This window comes from Clytia hemisphaerica, unplaced genomic scaffold (genome assembly GCF_902728285.1).
Source record: "Clytia hemisphaerica strain Z4C2 unplaced genomic scaffold, Clytia hemisphaerica genome assembly, whole genome shotgun sequence".
Taxonomy (NCBI): domain Eukaryota; kingdom Metazoa; phylum Cnidaria; class Hydrozoa; order Leptothecata; family Clytiidae; genus Clytia; species Clytia hemisphaerica.
In genome coordinates this window covers 301,770-321,796 of record NW_027103979.1, presented here as the reverse complement: position 1 = coordinate 321,796, position 20,027 = coordinate 301,770, and the positions used below count along the sequence as shown (strand labels likewise).

The 20,027-nt window shown below is 35.7% G+C and overlaps 1 protein-coding gene across 1 annotated transcript; it reads left to right on the top strand.

The window, feature by feature from the left end:
• The first annotated feature begins 241 nt into the window (after nucleotides 1–241).
• LOC136810879 (putative leucine-rich repeat-containing protein DDB_G0290503) lies at nucleotides 242–18,044 on the top strand. The gene is made up of 18 exons (XM_067067469.1): nucleotides 242–394; nucleotides 1,558–3,327; nucleotides 3,624–3,703; nucleotides 3,988–4,665; nucleotides 6,334–6,517; nucleotides 7,061–7,288; nucleotides 7,693–8,462; nucleotides 8,749–10,948; nucleotides 12,339–12,664; nucleotides 13,168–13,289; nucleotides 13,649–13,812; nucleotides 14,642–14,745; nucleotides 15,165–15,264; nucleotides 15,799–15,880; nucleotides 16,170–16,284; nucleotides 16,775–16,900; nucleotides 17,397–17,578; nucleotides 17,868–18,044. The coding sequence occupies exons 1-18, from the start codon at nucleotides 313–315 to the stop codon at nucleotides 17,956–17,958; spliced, it is 7,404 nt and encodes a 2,467-aa protein (XP_066923570.1). The 5' UTR covers nucleotides 242–312; the 3' UTR covers nucleotides 17,959–18,044.
• Nucleotides 18,045–20,027: the final 1,983 nt, after the last annotated feature.

Sequence of the window (20,027 nt, the reverse complement as noted above, 5' to 3'; positions counted from 1 at the left end):
TCACTGATTGCTTCATCTAGTGCACATTAATAGAGGATTTCCCTAAATAGTAAACTGAGACATTGAAATTTGACACCACTTTTACTAATTTTAAATTTGCATTTGACACAAAGTTAATATGAAAACAGCCAGTCTCTGCATAGCTTTCGACTGTTAAGTCTTATGATGTGAGACATATGTCTAAAGTATGATTGCACTTTTAGAACCTTATTTGATCCTTATATTATGTTTGTTTTTTTACAGACCTAAAAGCTAATACAAAAAAAAATGAAAACCATAATATGTGATAAACAGAAGTAGTTGTGGTGAGCAATGTCTTGGCTGAATCTTTCCAACATTGCAAATAATGTGTCTTCATTCACTAAGGAAGTTCTAACAGATGCTGCGAGGGAAGGTAAGGTTTTTTTTTGTGTATATCTTTTTTAGAATATCGTTTTTTTATAAAAACAAACTATATAACATAAGGCTTTAATGGCCAAAGTATTAAGAACAATTTTAAGACTTTACAGACTCTAAGACACCCAAGCATCATGCTTTTTGATTAAGTTGTTCAATGAATAAACATCACCCATTGTGACCATGCTTTAATTCTTCAACGCTTTAATGTATCAAGAAAAATTTTAAGAACAGACTCTAAGACACCCGATTCCTTATAAAAATACTCATAAAATGGTGAAGTAAGAACATGTTAAAATCATTTTCAAGCTTAAAACTCAAGGCAAGAACATCTGGAGGGCTTCAAAAATTTGGATGTTCTTATAAAAATGTTTATCATTTTTAAAAAGTATCAAAAACATATGATGTTACCTAGTCGTCCTAGGCAATAAGGAAGTGATTTCTTTGAAATAACTAATAATACAGTATGTTTATGTCTAACTGTGAAGCTCTTAAATTTTTTGAGTTGTAGCTCGCAGTAACCTTTTCTTAGCTGTGAAAATACAAAATTGAAATCTGAGATTTTTCTCTTCATCTAACTGAGGCACTTTAAAAGCATACTCTTTTTCTTTCGATTAGAATTATTTGCAATGCAATGTTACATACAACATGACTTGGGCAGCTCTTTGTTGGCAGGAAATACTCTAAGTTAGATAATAGGTTGCTAGGAAAGTCTAACAACCACACACATTATAGCAAGTTAATTAGGAGTTGTTGTCTTTTCTTGTGTTATATTTAAAAATGTGTAAACGTGTCTATCATAACATAAAAATGGTAAAATTTCGTTCTTGTTGTTTTTTCTCTGAAACAAAATATCAACGTGTTGTGTTTTGATTTAGATTTAAAGAGACAGCGTTATGAATGAATCTTTCGTTTTTGTCGGTTGGTGAAAGTTGTTCTCTTTGTTATAATATCATTTTTGTATACAAGTTATAAGTTTTTAATTCGTTAGTTCACTATTTGCTAATCTTCAAAAAATGTTTATATTTCATCTTCGAGTCTTAGATTCTTTTATAAAGGAAAACTCTCCGAATATCAACATTAATTATTTGGAATGTCACTTTTATATTTTGAGAAAAATAAATTTATATAAGCATGAATTTGATTTTTTTTAATTTACAGATGATTCTCTTGCTGCAGAAAGTGATGACGACAAAAAGCAACCTTTGAATGATTTCAATCCACAATTACGAGATGAACTGCTCTTCCTACGTTCTGAAGTCTCACAAAAAGATGAACACATCATCCATTTACAAGATGAGATTTCACGTCTGAAAACAGATTTCGAGAAACACAGCACTAACCTGAAACAGCATTTACTGGAAAAAGAAGAAGAGCTCGACTCATATGCTGATAAGCTGAATCAATCTGAAGTCACATTGAACGAGAGAATCGACAATTTAGTGTTGGAGAAAGTGAAACTAGAAAAGGAATTAGGCGACAAGATGTCAGCTTCGGAAACTGATAACGAGAGTGACTGGGGTAATGATTGGGGTGGTGAAAACAATGATGCAGAAGTCTCCACATTGCGGGAAGAGAACGAATCGCTTAACAATGAGGTGTCCATGAAAGAGATTGTATTAAGCTCTATTGAATCCAAGATGCGACAACTTTCAGGTGGTAAACATTTAGACGCGTCTGAATTTTCGGACTGGATTGATGAATATTTGGAAACAGCTAAACAAGAACAGGATAAAGCAACAAATCTGACAGAACTTGTTCTGTTTTTGAAAGAGGAAATCAATGATGATTCTGACGGTTATGATATTGATTTAGATTCTGTTTATGATTGGGTCAATGCTAGGAAAGAAGAGAAAGTCATATTAGAGAGGAAAATCACTAAACTACAAAACACTATACTATCAATTGAAGACAATGTCAAACATTTTGATAAGGGGTTACAAAGCTTTCAAATAGCTGATTTTAGTGACTGGCTAAGTACACTGTCTTCGCCAAAATCGTCGCCTAGGATGAACGAGACATCTAGTATCAACAAACAACAAACTACCCGAAGTGAAGTCGATTTGCGAAACGATAAACTGATTAAAAGTATTGAAGAGAGTATTCGAGAATTCGATGACGATGATTCGAATTTCAGAATCGAAGAATTTAATAGCTGGATTGAAAAGATCCAAAATAAAATTGACGATCTAGAGGTGGAGTTATTAAACGAACAAGACTTGAAGGAGACTGATGAAAAACTGAGAATTGATGAACGTGCAAAATTGAAAGAAATGTTTGATGAAAAGGAAAAAGAAATTGGGTTTTTGAAAGTTGAACTGTATAATAAATCACAACAACAAATGAGTATGGGTGAACACCAGGAAGTGGCACCAGATAACTCAACCACTTTACAAGAACAATTAAATGAAACCATAGCACGTTGTGAAGCACTGCAAAATGAACTAGAATCTTCCAAAGATAATGTCATTGTTCTTGAACTTGAAAGCCAACAAATGACAGAGGAAAATTCAAAACTGAAACTCAATTTTGAAACTCAAAGGTCTGATTTGAAAGAAACCATAAATGATAATTCTTCTAAGATAACTCAACTAAACGAATTATTAGAAAAAGCTTTATCAGATGCCACCTTGGTGAAAGATGAAAATGAAATTTTAAAGGACACTCTTGAGAATTTGAAAAATCAAGATTCTCAACATCAAGGAGAACTTGTAATGGAACTCCAACAGGCTAAAGAACGGGCTTTACATTTGGAGACCGAGCTGACAAATGAAAAGAAACTTTCTGAAAGTCTGAACGAGCAGATCAGCGTCCTGAAAAACGATATTAGTTCTGTACAGATGGTGTTAGAAAATTTAGATAATGAAGATTTATCATTGGGTCAACCCGAAACTTTGGTATCAGATCAAGAACTGATGACGTCGTTGAACGGTAAGAGCTCTACTTTCTTTGTCTCATTTTTTGATTGTCAATCAGCAGACTATTGTTCGTCATTTCTTTAATTGAAACTTTCCCTTCGTTTTAACTTCAGACGATACACTGAGTTTTATTTATTGTCTCTAGCTGCAAGTCAATCAGCCGGTTATTTTTCGTCAGTTTCGTCAGAGTCTTAAAACTTTATTCCCTACATTTTAACCTCTGTGTCAATGAGATGCCTGTTTTTTTCTCTCTGTCATTGTTTATCCCATGTATGATTTTACGTAAATAATTTGATTTTCTACCTCAAGAAATGTTACAATCTCTGAGCGAAGATCGAAAGACGTTAGAATACAAAATTGAGGATTTACAAGAAGATCTCACCAACAAAGTATTTATTTGATTACCTCGTCAATAAATAAATATCGACTCGTATTTTTTTGTGTCGGTACCACCTCATAAAAAATAGTTCATTGAAACAATGAGGGTTTGAATTTTTTTAAGAATAATCGAAGAACGGTATTGCTACCAAATAAAGGAACATGGACGTTCCAAATTGTCTTTCCTAGAATTGAACGATCCCTTACTAAGTAGTTGATGATTGATTATGTAGCACAGATTTCAAACAAGCAAGTCAAAAGCTTTGGAAATTTCTCTTATTTGTGTTTTTTTTAGGCTGGAGAAAATGAAAAATTCCAAGAGTTGGTTATCCAAATCATCGATACAATCTCAACTGAATTGTTCTCAAACCAAATGCCGCCACCTACAATCACGCCACGCCCTCTCAGCAAAGATCCCGCCCCTTACACTGATTACATCAAATCCGTATCCTGGCACTTGAAGAAGGAGAAGGATGATCTACACAATCAACAATCTTCATTAGAATCAGAGAATGAAGAACACCAAAAAATGATCGAGTCGCTTAACCAACAGATCCAGACTCTCCAATTAGAGAATGCTAGCTTACCAACATCAGAGAACGATTCACTACCTCAAGAAACAATCACAGAATATACAACACAGATCACAAATTTAACCAAAGATATACAAGACCTGAATCACCAACTTGAGAATATACAACAAACCAATGCTGATCTTCAATCTACCAACAATCAACTTCAACAATCTTTAGAAGAATCGAAACAACAAAGCGTGGCAGCGACGCCAACCATTTTGAATGATTCAGATGAAAGTCTTGGTAATAGTCCCCAGTCATCCTCCGGAGCTAATAGTGGTGGTGGTGTCAAATTCGGTGTGCTGAAACGCAAGATTAAGGACTTGGAAGAATCGAATGCCACACTACAGAATGAGATAGAACGATTGAAACGTCAACAAACATCGGACATCGCCCAGGTAACACATGTAGCTTCTTTTTCTCGGTCTGGATTTTGTCAGGAATAGTAGTTTCGGAGAGTTTTTTTCCAGAATCCATAGCATAACTCATTGAAAGTTTAGTCCGGAATAAAGAAAGAAAACAAGTGCGAGTGAATTCATCAAGCCAAGATCCGGGAAAAAGATTAGAATTTATCAAGTTTTTTAATCGTTCTCAACTTCAGTTGAGCTATAATCTGAGAATGTCTGTGTGTATGTCTGTCTGTCTGTATGTATGTCTGTATGTATGTCCGTCCGAAAACTTTAGGGCAGGCTGGACACTTCAAAAAAGGTCGGATTTGGCTGAAATTTGGCACACTTGTTCCTTGGGTGAATATCTGGGGGTGCTTTTTTCATTTTTTGAAAATTTTGATTTTTGGGGCCTGGGGACGAGTTTTTCGCCAAAACGAGGCTAAAACTTTGGGGCAGCCTGGACACTTCAAAAAAGGTCGGATTTGGCTGAAATTTGGCACACTTGTTCCTTGGGTGAATATCTGGGGGTGTTTTTTTCATTTTTTGAAAATTTAGATTTTTGAGGCCTGGGGACGAGTTTTTCACCAAAACGAGGCTAAAACTTTGGGGCAGCCTGGACACTTCAAAAAAGATCGGATTTGACTGAAATTTGGCACACTTGTTCCTTGGGTGAATATCTGGGGGTATTTTTTTCATTTTTTGAAAATTTTGATTTTTGGGGCCTGGGGACGAGTTTTTCACCAAAACGAGGCTGGCAGCCTGGACACTTCAAAAAAGGTCGGATTTGGCTGAAATTTGGCACACTTGTTCCTTGGGTGAATATCTGGGGGTGTTTTTTTCATTTTTTGAAAATTTTGATTTTTAGGGCCTGGGGACGAGTTTCAGCCAAAACGGACAAAGTATATTTGCTACCTAATACTAAATATTTGAAATGTTACAATTGGGCCTTCTAATAACGGGAAAATCTGAAGTTGAGCCCAGTGCGGTGCGCACGTTCGACTATATCATAATCATTGTCAGAATTGTTTGAAAGTATAGCATTTTGTTTCGCAATTCTTTAAAATTACAGGGTTTAATTTTAATCATGGAGATTGTGAGGAATAAATGAAATATTCGCGTTGAAGAGATTTCGATTAAAATCATTTTACACTTTGAGTTAGTCCATTGACGTTAAAGCCACGCCATTGTCTTGAATCTTGATCATTTTTTGCCTCGTTTGTCTCAATTTCTTTTATAAATTATAAATTATCAAATAAATTTTAGTACTTCAACTATGTTACTAATATAGTTAACTAAAACAAGGTTCCTGGTCCGTTTTCGGTAAGAAACCTTTATGAATAAGACTCTAATGTGTTTGTTGAGCAACCATTGAAAGAGTGCTCAATACTATTCGTAGAGCAAATTACTATTCGTTGCTCAATACTATTCGTAGAGCAAATTCAATAAAGTTATATTTCAAAAATCACCATGTAAAATACATTACTAAAAGTTTCATGCTACATACGCAATCATCAGATGTATAAAAACATTTCTAAAAAAACTGTTTTTATGTGCAGAAATTTTCAAGTGCTATAAAAAGTAATAAAAGTCTCTATGATTCGAATTTTCCATAACTCGAACACATTTAATTCCCCTTGCTAGTTATAGAGACTCCTATACATCCATCTGATTTTTTAGTCAACAGCACAATCGGAACAGTCAATGGAACAATCACAAGAAGAAACATCTGCCATGAAAGAAGAATTAGAAGAATTGCGAGATCAAAATAACGACTTGCAGACATATAATGATGCTTTCCAACGAGAAGTTGAACAACTCAAAATGAAAGTCGAAGAATTGACCACCTCACAATCGAACACAGGTTAGTTTTCCTGAACCTTTCTACATACTTTTAAAGACCAAATGAAACTGCTAACGTTTCGACTGCATCCTATATCAGTACCACTCTTATCTCGCGATCTAAGCCACGTTGAACTTCCAATATATCACTTGGTCGATAAACTGAAACTTATTTAGATTGATTTCTTAGCCCTTTATTAATGATTGATTTAGAATTGACTAGATCTGCAAGCCTTTGTGAAACTCGCTTCTAGATTCACAAAATCCTTGGAGAAAATGTTTATTTTTATTTGGTTGTCATTAAGTTAGATTAGAAAAATTGATGTTAATAAAAACAACCTTGGATCGTTGGAGAAAGGTTTCCTTTTTTCTAGTTAACTGTCTGACTGTTTGGACCTGTCTGATTAAAAGATTTCAAATATTGATGTGGTTATAAAGTACTCCTAAGAGATTTTGAAACGGCTGATACGACTGAGATTTAGACTAAGCTTGTATTAAATAATACTTGATAATAACACTTTATATTAAAATGATTTAATTTCTTGTCTTTTGTCTTTTATTATAGGCGAACTCCAAGAAAACATCAACACGCTTACACAACAGCTTCAGCAGTACCAGACATACTCTACCAATCTGCAAGCGGAAAACGAGCATCTGAAACGTCTCTCACAAGCAGCAATGGCACAAGGGAGTGATCAAGAAGTCGCCCTTCGAATGGAACTCCAAAACCAAATCAATGTTTTGACACACGAGAATCAGCATTATCAGAATGAATACGAAAGCTTGCGTCAAGGTAAGGTTGGGAAGGATGATTATTTTTTTCTCCATAAGTTACATAATCACTACCTTTCTGCATTCTAATTACACAAGGAATCCCCTCTTTGAATTCGTACGTAAAACTAAATGTGGACTTTGGGAAGGATGTTTTATCTTTGCCATAAGTAATATAATCACCGCCCTACTGCCTTTCAAGAAAGCATTCGAATTACACAAGGAATCCCTTCTTTGAATTCGTACGTAAAACTAAATGTGGACTTTGCCAAACCCGAAAAAACGGCCTTAGTTTTACTACCACCCAATCGAGTTTACGTTTATTTCCATGGACATAAATCTCTAAATCTATACTTAGAATGTCATGTTTATGTCACAAATAGGCTTTCTCTTCCTTTTAACCACTATCTTCTCGTTTATATGTAGGTTGGATAAAGAACCAACAAGAGACTTCAACGTACATGGAGAATTTACAACAGCAATACCAACTCCTTCAAACAGAATATCAACAACTGCAACAACAGCAAAAGCAAGCAGAACCAACTCCTGAAACATCAATCGATCCTATTGCATCCAGTTTCCATGTCGGTGATTCTACACCAATGACCGATTTTGGTACAGCTGCCGGTAATAGTGGTCAAATGCAGGAGAAACTGCACAATCTGTCTTTAATGATGACAGAAAAGGCTGAAGAATGCATGAAACTCCAACAAGAGAATGACACCATTAAAGCCAAATTGATCGAAATCCAGAATGATTCATCAGATATGGAGCTGATTCGGGAAGAATGCAAACAGCTGAAAACAATGTTGATGAGTAAGGACCACGAAGACACCATCTCCAATCTCCAGCTTGAGAATAAACAACTCAAGCAACAAATTGATCAAATACAACGCGTTGACCTGGAGAAAGATAATGATTTATCAGATATGGAGTTACTGAGGGAAGAATGTCGTCAATTAAAATTAATGTTAGTTAACAAGGATTCACCGGCTCAGTACCAAGCTTTGGAAAGTGAAAACACACAACTGGAACATAGTTTGAGAGCAAAAGATGATGAAGTATCTCAGTTGAATGCCTCTTTAATTGAAATGCAGAATTCAGTTTCGGACATGGATTTAGTACGTGAAGAATGTAAACAATTGAAATTGATGCTGATGAACCAACAACAACAATCACCACAAACACAACAACAGGTAAGTAGTCCTGGGTATCAGCGAGGTTAAGTTAATCACAACAACGGGCTAATTAGCCTTCGTTCACGTTACAAAACTTTTCTACAGGCTAGGCCGAAAATTAGATTTTTCGTTCCAAGCAAAGCGGATATACTACACTGGACAAGTTTTCATTTTTCATCCAAGAGATTCGTTTCTAGCCACAGTAGTCTAAAATTTTAGGATTATACGTGTGGTCAATCCTAGATTCTTGACTTCTCTCACAATGCTTGTCTTTAAAATGCCTGTTATCTTTATCTTTTTAAAGCAATCACCGATGTCTGAGGAGAGTTACAAATTATTGGAAGCCAAGCTACAATCTAAAGAAGACGAACTGAAACAGAAAGATTCCATTATTTTTGAAATGCAAAACACATCTGGTGATGTTGAACTGTTGAAACAGCAATGTGAGCAACTGAAATCCATGCTCTCAGAGAAGGAGAACACTCTAAATGAATCAAACCTCTCTATGATTAATAACACAGAGATGGAGAACAGCTTTATGGTTCAAGTAAAACAGCTAGAAGAGGTTATGAAAGAGAAAGAGAGCAAGATTACTGAGCTACAAAACACACTTTCCGATATGGAGTATCTCCAAAACGAATGTCGAGTTTTGAAAGAAATGATTACTGAGAAAGAGACTATGTTTGGTGAACTGCAGAACGATTTGGATCTTGCCAATAATGTGATTGAGCAACGGCATAACGATTTATCGGTTAAAAATACAGAATGCAAGTTGTTGAGAGACCAGCTGGAGGAGATGAGCGAAACAATGGCCTCCAAGGAATCCGAAATGGTTGGTTTGAGGGAGGAAATGTCTGAAGCAGTGCTCCAGGATGAGAATATCCATATGCTACAAACTGAGTATCGAAATGTCGAAGAACAGTTAAAATCTAAAGAAAAAGAGCTTCAAGAGACGCAGGAACGTTTATTTAATGCTGAAACTCACTGTGACAGGTTGAAAGTATACGAAGAACAATATCAAGGATTGAAAGATACTTTAAAGGAGAAGGACGCTGAATTATCCAATCTTCAGTTGCAATCGTCAGAGAGTTCTATCTTCGAAAGTGAAACAGTGACGCTTATGCAGCAGGAGCTGAACCAATTGAAGACGCTTTTATATGAAAAAGAAAATGAGCTGGAAGAATTAAGGAGCGTGTTGGAGAAAAAGAATCTGAAGATCCAGGAATTGATGCAAAATCGCCAACAAATCAAAAATGACCTTATGTCTGAACAGAACCGTGTTCGAGAATTAATGGATGAACGAAACAAAGATCAGGAAGAGCACCAACAGTCCTCCGCTGCTGGCAATGTTGACCAATTAGAATCTCAAATAATGTATCATAAGTCCATGGCTGATGAACTTGCCAAAACGAACAAAGAGCTGAGTGCGAATCTGAAGACGCTGGAAAGTAGATACCACGAATCACTTGCTGAAGTTGACTCATTAAAGAAGGAGAATGATGAATTAATTGCTGGCCAGAAGCAGTTGCAACAGGCTTTATTTGAAGCCAAACAATCTGGAGATAGTGGTCGATCAAGTCCTGTATCTGCTGTTGGTGGTGGTGTCAAATTTGGTGTCTTGAAACGAAAAATTAAGGAGTTAGAGGATACAAATGCTACGCTACAGAATGAGATACTTTCGTTGAAGCAACATGGACCAGTTGTATCGCCTGTAACAGCTGAGTTAACCAACACCTCCAATAATAGTTTGAGTGACTCCGAGTACCAAGAATTGCTCTCTGAAAAACAAAGCTTGTTAGAACAATTTAAGCAAATGGAAAATCAACTCAAAGTCACAGCCAACGCGCTACAAGACCAAACTTTAGAGAACCAACAACTTCAAACTTACATCCAACAAAGTGAACAAAACCATAAGGAAGCATTAGAACAAATGAATTCACAGAACAATGAAAACCAACAATCAACCCAAAGTTTGAACCAGGAGAAACAGATTATCGACACCTTTGTAAATAATCTAAGAAATCTCTTACAAATGTCTTCAACATCAGGTCAAGACAGCACCAACGAATTTGGAGAGATTACTCAACAAGTTCAACAAATGGTATACACTTTGCAGCAGAAGGATACTTTGCTGGCTGAAAGAAGCAACGAAGTCACCAATCTCAGTGACCAAATAAGAGCTTTAGGTGAAGCGAAATCTAATTACGAATTTAGAATGACGGACTTGCAAAGCCAGCTTCTCGAGTACCAAGAACTGGTGACAATGTATAAAGCTAAATGTACCGAATGCGAGAATCTTCAATCTTCGTTGCAACAGACTAGTAGCCAGTTACAACAAGGTTCTCTACAAACCTCAGAAGAGAGCGACCACTTGAGAGACGAACTGACGAAGAATTCACATTCGTTGCTGGCGAAGAATCGAGAATGTGACGATTTGAAGCTGGAGATTCTCAAATTAGAAGAAAAAGTTTTCAATCAGGAGCAATCATTAAACCAAGTTCAAGGTGAATATATTATTGCCTCTTTTCATAAATCCATCATTCTCAGATACTTCTTGAAATGCGGTAATGAAAGTATGTTCGCAGTCAGACGGTTCATTTTGTTGTCCGTAAAACAGACCCAATATCAACAGAAATTTTAAAATTCATTGCCGTAGATGGTCTATTGCTAAACTACGCTATACATAGTATTCATTCAATACCGAGTTTATGAATGTGTTTGTTACATGTACGACGGAAAAGTTAGCTTTTGATTTGTCTAGAGGACGGCGGTAAATTATCAGTTTTACCGTCCTCGATTTTGCGGGTCAAGATTGCAGGGGTTTCTCATAGTGTGCACCCCCCCCCCCAGAATAGTGGGGGGGGTTTTGCTGATTTGGGTCGAAAATTTTCAGGTGGGATTTGGGGTTTTCCAGGTTTTAGGTGGGAGAAACAAGTTAAGGTGGGAGTTAATTTCTTTAGGTGGGACTTTGGGTGTTTTGGAAAAAGTTAAAGTAAAATTTCTTATTTTCAGATTTTATGATTTTATGATATTTTTTATTCATATATTTCATAAATGTATATAATAGACATATTGATATATTTTGGATTTAACACAGGTTAAATTGCGGTTGAACTTTTATTTGATAAGCGCTATATACAGTATTCGAATGACTGGGTGGTTGTCCTCCGCCAACTGAGTCTACTTTGCTAATAGCCATGTGACGTCATGTTCAAAATGGCCATCACATCTCCCTGTTCAAGTCGACGCTATAACTGAAAGCTGACAGGATGAAATATTTTACCTCCCTCCCTCCCTGGAGTTATGGTTGTAGGCGATCCTCACTTATTCATACTAATATTGTAGTTATGGGGACAAATTTTCCCCAAAACTTCTTATTCGAGGATTAGCCATAATTTCATGCAAAACTTATATCTAACGACTCACACTTACTTCTAAGTCGTCTGACTACTTGATTGGTTTCTACCCCTAATGTAGGTCATAGGCAAATGGAAAGTTAAACATATGTAATATATTGCATCTTCATATTACGGTAAAGAAATTTTGTTTTGTTCCTCGAATTAGTATATTTTTTTTATTTTTAGCTGGGATCTGGGAGTCTGGGCTGAAGGTGGGAATTTTAGGATAAGGTGGGACCTGAATTTTCAGGTGGGACCTGGAACCCCCTTGCACACTATGTTTCTACTTTCATAAAAGTGCAAATACATTCGCAACTCGCTATTGCTTTTGAAGGAAGATAGTTTGACGTAACTAGATCACAGTTTCATATAAAAATCACCGCTACTTGAAATATCAGGATCGTTATTAGGTCTAAAGAGGTTTTTAATTTTCTTTTAAAAGTCTTGGTAGATATTCTAGAGTCTTTACAATATAATATTTACGGAATATTTTCAGGCGTGGAAGGGTTACACATGAAAATCCAAGAACTGAACGTATTGTGCCAGCGGAAAGAGCAAGAAAACCAACAATTACAATCCCAACTGGAAGACAATCAAGCCGTTTTCGAGAACAGTAAAAAGGAGAAAGCATTTATTGATCAGTTATTACGTGAAAAGGGAACTCTTGAGACAGAGAGAAACGAATTGGTGTTCCAAAGGGACCAATTAACCAATCGCCTTCAAGAACAAGATGTAGAGTTAAAACATAATACCACCAATACGAAAGAAGTCGAGGTCAAAACTAAACGTGAATTGGAAAGACTTAGAAATCATCTTATGATGGTAAGAAAAAGATTTACTTTAATTGTTTTTGTCCCAAAATCGTTCTTAACTTTGAAAGCTTTTCGATACCTCTAAGGCTGGAAATGCATGTAATTCATCTTATCTTGACTTAAATGTATTATCCAACATAGCTTCGCTCCACATTTCTTGAGTATTATATGTCGCTTTTAGTAAAGATCCCTCACTCATAATAATTTAAACTGTCTTCGTGTGCTACCTACTCGCATTTTTAAAATTTCATTGCTTTTTTTCAAAAGATAGGTGCTAGAGACTGGAGTCGTTTTTGATCCGTCTAATACAGTGATACGGGTGTTTTATGATGATACAATATTTGTTACGGGTTACAATCTGTTTGTATTTGTCGCTTTCATTACTTTTTGCCTATTTTTAGTATGTCTGAATCAGTCTTCTAGCAGACTAGACTAAAAGATGAAAATATAACAGTGACAAGTACATGACAATTGCCTGGGTTTTCTACTACACAAGTTTCATTATCATTGCAGATTGAGGAGAATCACACTAAAGATATTTTAGAATGTCAACAGCGTGAAGATACGTTACGCGCTGAACTGGATGAAGCTCGTGAAACACTTGGAAAGAAATCCATCATCTTGCAGGATTCAAGGTAAGTAACTGTTGTTTCAAACGATAAAACATTAATTGATTAATCTAGATAAGCTTGCGTTTATGGACCCAGTGATATTTATATTGGAAGTTTATTGTGGCTTGGATCACGAGATTTACGTACGTTCGGCGAAACGTAAATCTCGTGATCCAAGCCACGATAAACTTTCCAAGCCACGATAGCTTTTGGACCTACCTCGAAGGTTCTTTAAATTAAACCATGTCCATTCGTCCGTCCTTTCGTCAGCTTTTTTTATTTTTAAGCCATTTTAGGCTGTGTTTAAAGTTTAAAAAAAATGTTTCCCAAGAAACAATTGATAAAGATTCTTAACTCATCCTCATCCAATATTTTTTCTCCAGCAAACAATTCCAGGAGCACGTGGGCACACTCGAAGAACAATTACATACCATCGCAGCACAACGTGATGCTAATACCTTCGAGCTGGACAAATCAAAACACCAAATAGAAAGAGATGCTAGTGCTATCTATAATCTACAGAATGCTTTAGAGCAGCTACAAAGAGGTAATAGTAATACACCATTTGCGCGTAAAATCAGCATTTTTTTTATAGGTAGATATTAGGCATTCTTGAATTAACGGATAAAGTTTTCCCTACATTTTTATAAGCTTCTTTTTTTAACTGGACATCGGACACTCCTAACAGAAACTGTCTTGTGAAATTCGAGAATTGGTTACTTTCATCAATTTTTTGAAAATTTATTGGCCTTTTTCATCATAAATGGGCCGAAAACGCATATATCCTTACACAAAAAATCTCAAAAACTACAAAAGCTATAACCATAAAATTTTCCATTCATCGAGAGAATTCGTGCACTTTTCATTCAATTTAAAATTCGGAAATAATATCGGGTCGGAAATTCGAAGAAGCTTTTACATCTGTTAAATCTGTCTGTGATGAACAAATTTCAGCCAAATTGAACAATTTGAAGTAACAACCAGTCTCCAAGTGTTCAAAGTCAGGCATTTTCATATTCTATTAAGTGGATTAATTTTTGTGAGCAGATATTTTCAAGAGGCAGTTTTTTTCAAAAATAATTTGATTTTCGCAGGACTTAAAATTTCGCGAGGACAGAAAATTTAAATTTTCGCGGCGATGATATCGCGAATTTCGCGAATCAAAAGGGTGTCAAAATTTTTGCGAGCATCAAATTTCGCGAAATTTCAGAGAAACTCGTGAAACTCGTGAAAATTAATCCACTTAAGAAGATAGCTCAACTGAAATTAAAAATGATACAGTGTGTAACAGCTGCAATTTAGCTCCAGTGATGTAATTTGCTTAAAGAGCTGTAAAATAATTCATCTGATTGAATGAATTCCTTCGATTATTGCAGAGAAAGACGAACAGTATGAGTACCTAGTGTCAGTGGATCAAAAGAAAGTCGAAAATTATGAATCAAGACTCGACGAACTCATGCAAGAACAAGAAAAAGCACAGGTAAAAATCCTGCTTCTTTGTAGACTGCTGGCATCCACTAACGGGGTTCGTGCTCCTTATACCACCTACGGTTTTTTAGAGGTCTGCGATTCAGATTAGCTTCTTTGTCGATAAGCCTGTATTTGTCTGTTCGTGGGATCAAGATCGATTTCAGGTTGAAAGTATTTATCTTGGGAAAAAGTCGATGAAATTTATTGTTATGAGCACGTCTGACCCAGTGGGGAGGAAAGAAAGTAAACATTTTGGCTCCTTTTTACTTCATTCAGTTTGCTTCTGATACTTCTATCCAAAGACAGCGGTTTGTTCGCTAGATAATGCAATGAAAACCTTTTTTTAAAGCATGTTAACATTCTTAAAATACTGAAAAGATAGAATTTGAATATTTGCATTAACTTTTCTCATATATTAAACGTGTTTAGGTTGCAATGTCTGAAGCATCTTTGGCTGTTCAAGGTATTGCCAAATTAAACCTCGAATTGGAGCAAAAAGACCGTGAACTGCAAGCCAGCAATGAAAAAGGTAAGGATTTATAATTAAATTTTTAATGTACTTTAATTTACTGTCTTATCCGTCCTCCTTACACCGGGCCCTTATTGGCGCTATTTTTTCGTCGCATATAGGTACTTGACGCCTCTCTGTTTGAGACCAGGATCGCACGTGACAGTTCCGTTTCGCTCCGAAACGGAGTGAAGCCATTCTATTGGTTAGAAGTGACGTAACACTTGAATATAACCAATAGAATGGCTTCATTTCGTTTTGGAGCGAAACGGAACTGTCACGTGCGAACATGGTCTGTTACTCAGCAACTAAATTGACGGGTTAAATTCAAGGGTGATATAAGAAATCCAAATGGAAAGGAGTGGTGCCCACCCAACCTTCGAGTAGACAGAAGGCTAAATAAAACGGAGCCTTCAGGGCTTCCCTACCCTCTCGTCATAAACTTACTTACAGTTTACATTTCCAGGTCAGGAATTGCTATCTATCTATTCAGGTTTGAATTTCTACTTGACGCTTAATTTTACGATTTTTCTTTTGTATTCTTCCATTTTTCAGCGGTTGAATTATCAACCTCGTTACAAGAGCGGGATTTGCAATACAACAAGATCCTTCAAGCTTCCGATGGCAAGATGGAAAAGTAAGTGTACTAATTATGAGTCTCAGACTCATTTGGGCAAACTTACCCGGATATACAGTTTTCTTTTTATATAAAGTCTTACAAATTTTTAAATGCAATGCAATACGGACGCTCTTAGCGAGAGCGGGCTTAGCGGGCTTTGTTTCGAAATAAAATGATAATTTCATGTACGGCTTACAACCAATAAACCAATGGTTTCTTTTCGATTTCTCCTTGACTGAAATGTTAGACAATGTACATTTATCCTTATAGAGTTAAATATCCTATCTTTTATCTTTCCTATTAACAGATCATTGATTCGAAACTTACTGGAGAAATATTTCCAAGCACCGGAAGACAAACGTGGTGACATTGTCAAAGTGATTGGTGGATTATTGGGAATGTCACATGACCAAATTAAGCAGGTATGATTAGTCATTCATTAGATTGGTAAAATCAATGCTGTAAACTTTCTGATCCTCACATTATTCGAAGTTTTGCCTTGTTAAAACCAGAATTTTTCGTCAAATTTATAATAATTTTGACCAAATTGACATAGGGAGATTTTCCGTCAGAACAATAAATTTGACTTGAAAGCAGGGTTTTGCAGAATTGAAGAAAATGCAAATAAAAACAGATGCCTTATGGGAACAAATTTTAGCGACTTTGGTTAATTTTAACATAAATTCTCGCCAAAATTAAAACTTTTGTTGCCTAGCCTTGGTTAAGTTAAAAAGTTACGTTACTTATCGCCAAAATGAATTTCGCCAATTTTTTTTACCCCTAGCCAAAATTAGTTCTTGACTAGAATAGTTTCCTTAAGGCTTTCAGTCTTTCGGCAAAGATTTAATGATTTGTGAAACTTTTCTGTTTAATAGCAAATCGAATTATCACAATGTCTTTTTTTCTCTATAGATCGGTACAGGCGCAGCACCAAGTAAAGTTGGTGGATGGATTTCCAACGTTTGGGGATATGCAGCAACGCCGTCCAAGAAAGAAAATGAACAAGCTGCGAACCGACCACCTGTTGACCCGAACCAGGTACTACAAATTCACATTAAGAGAACGTTTATCTAGCTTTCAAAACACCCTTAAAAAGATGCACACAAAAGATACGAAATCTTTCTAAACAAAACTCAAAAAAATTTCAAATAAATGCTTTTTGAATATTTACTGGCATCAAAGAGGCGCTTATAATAATGCGTATTTCAACAACCAACATGCATGATTTGACAGTAAAAGGCACAAAATCGGGAAAATATTTTCACTCAATAGTGCCATCCTCGAAGTCCCTGCGAAATCTTGGATAAGCTCAACCGCGAAATTTAATCCCCGCAAAAATTAATTCCATTAAATTAGTCTTTGCAAATGAAGATTGGTCTTTAAAAGAACATGAAGTTTTTTGTCTAGCTTATGCTGTATTACTTCAATAAAAAGCCCCCCCCCCCCCAATAAAGCCTAGTCAGCATTTTATGTGTGTTTAACCCTATTCGTATCACTTGATTTTAAATTTAATCCCTTCTTCCCTTCTTTACAGTCATTTTCTGAGATGTTCATCAAGTTTTTGGAGCACGAATCTACAAACAGACAACCTCCTGTTGACAGTTCCGCTTCGCTTGCAAACGCTGCAAACGTCCCCATGCCAGCTAACATGCTGATGTTGTCATCAACAACTCCGGACATCCTTGCTTTCCACAATAAAACTAACGAGGAATTAAAGTAAGTGACTGAATCGATCTTGAACAAACCGTATTTTCAATCCACAAAATCGAGGTCAGAAGATAAACGCCTCCTTCGTAGAAAAATATACAGATATATATGAAATAAAATATATAAAATGAACTCGGGCTATCACATGTCTGAAAATGAGAAGTTGCTGTTTATCCCTTCAAGTATCAATCAAGAGTCTTCTTACTCTTCATCATTAATTCCCTGTTTCAACGCCTGACCTTAAAACTTTCACCTCTTCTATCTAACGTCACTACGTTTTTTCCGTTCATCATTTTAGCTCATCATCAACCATACCTGCTCCAGGACAAGAAATCCCTCGTGTTCACACGCATCACGCGCAGTCGACATTAAAAACACTCCTTTCCTGAGATCTTGTTATTTTTCTGTTATTTTTCTCATACATCGCAAAACCATTTTCTCTTATGTCTAAATTTTAGTGTTTTTTTTCCACGTAATATTATATCAATATCATTATAGTTTTGTAGACTATTAATACAATAATGACCGGTTAGTGAGGGCTGTACTGAGAAATATTGCCCGAGGTCAAGTAACGACCGAGCTTGCGAGGTCGTTGCGTTGACCGAGGGCAATATTTTCAGTACAGCCCGAAAAAAACCGGTCATTATTGTATTTGTTAACTGTTTCCTTCAGCTTCGATTGATTTTTAGCGCTTTATCCAGGAAAATAGCGAAATAAAGCAGAAAAAACAAGCGAAAAGAGATTAAAAATTGCTATAGTTTCTGACGTCAGAAATAAAGAATGAGAGAAATGATGTCAACGCATTGTTCATTTTCCTTTGAAAAAGTGACGTCACAATGAATTTTCCTAACGACGGGCAACTCTGGACAATGTAGGCCCGTCGTCATGCGAAAAGAACCAATTGCATTGCGCAAAAAGTCGTGTAGCCCGCTTCGAAAAAGTAACCGGTTAACAATGAATAGATTAATACATTTTAGGTACGCTTTATCATATGTACACGTTTTTTTTATAAGAACAAACTATATAAGAACATAAGGCTTCGAGGCCCAAAAATTTAAGAACATTCTAAGAACATACCAAGGCTTTGGAGACTTAATAACATGCAATTTCTTAAGAAATTACATCAAAATGCTCAAAAAATGCTGAAAATAAGAACATTTTAAGAACATTTTTAGGCTTCAAATCCAAAAAACTAAGAACATCCGAAGGCTTCGAAAATTTTTGACGTTCTTATAAAAAAAAAAACATGTAGTATTATAAACTCTAATTTTAATATTCTACCGGAAGGGACACACCCGTATATCCAACGTAGCCTTGGATAAGCGTTCCCAAGAGAAGGATGGAAGTTTAACAAAAGCCTTTTCCATATTTGTTTTGTCCAGCCAAGTTTGTGTAGAATGTTATTATTTGGAAATAACAATGAAAGGTCCAGAGTTCAAGCGTGAAATAGATATTTTAATGGGATTGAATTTAGCGCTTGAAATTCTAAGATTCAGTGGGAGCTTTATTTTGCGAAAGGCAATACTGGGTGATTTTCACAATTTTGTACCTTTATTGTCAGAATTAGCATGTGTTTTGTTAAAACACACCTATTAGCGCTTTTTGGGTGTTAACAAACATTTCAAATTGCATTTCTCAGTATTTTGAACTGGTTTCAAACCTTTCAATAAATGAGTGCAATGTATCAAGGATTTTCTTTTAGCTTAGACCATATTTACATATCATTACACAATGGCAAATTTATAAAGAAAGCGGTGGAGGAAAGCTTCATATTTTTTGAAAGTATAATTTTTCCATGGAAAATTTTGAGAATTAATTTATATAGGTGCGCATTTTAACAAAATTATTTAAATTTTTCTGAATAGTATAATTTGAAATGATAATAGAAATAATTAACCAAAAAAATATTATATTATCTCTTTTTCTGCCTCGGATGGATGTACCATTTTAATTATTATGTACATTAGTTGTGAAGTGAAAATTCAAATTCTTTAGTGGGTGTGTAAGCGGTGGAAAAATTCACGCCGTGTAAAATTGAGTAGCGAAAGTGACTTGCCTTCTTTTAGGTCGGTAGACTATTCACCATCAAGACTTTTTAAAAATTGAGGGTTTGAATGGTGTTCTAAGGCCTTTATGTAACGTGGATTAAAAGTTGTAGCGTAAAAAGTTGCGTATTGTCGGTTTTCATACGCACTGATATCTTCCATAGCATCATTAACGTAAATAATCAGAGATTTCTCTCTCATAAGAAGACTCCTATAAAATATTACAAAAACTTGTAAAAAGAAAATTGATTGAAAAGAAACAAACAAAAAAAAACAAAAAAAACTTTAGCCTAACGTTCAAAAAGTATGTACATATACATAATCAGTTGACAGCCAAGAACACCTTCAAATTAGCCTTTCATATAGGCTGATTAGCCTATCATAGGCTATTTAGACTATTTTGTATAGGCTAT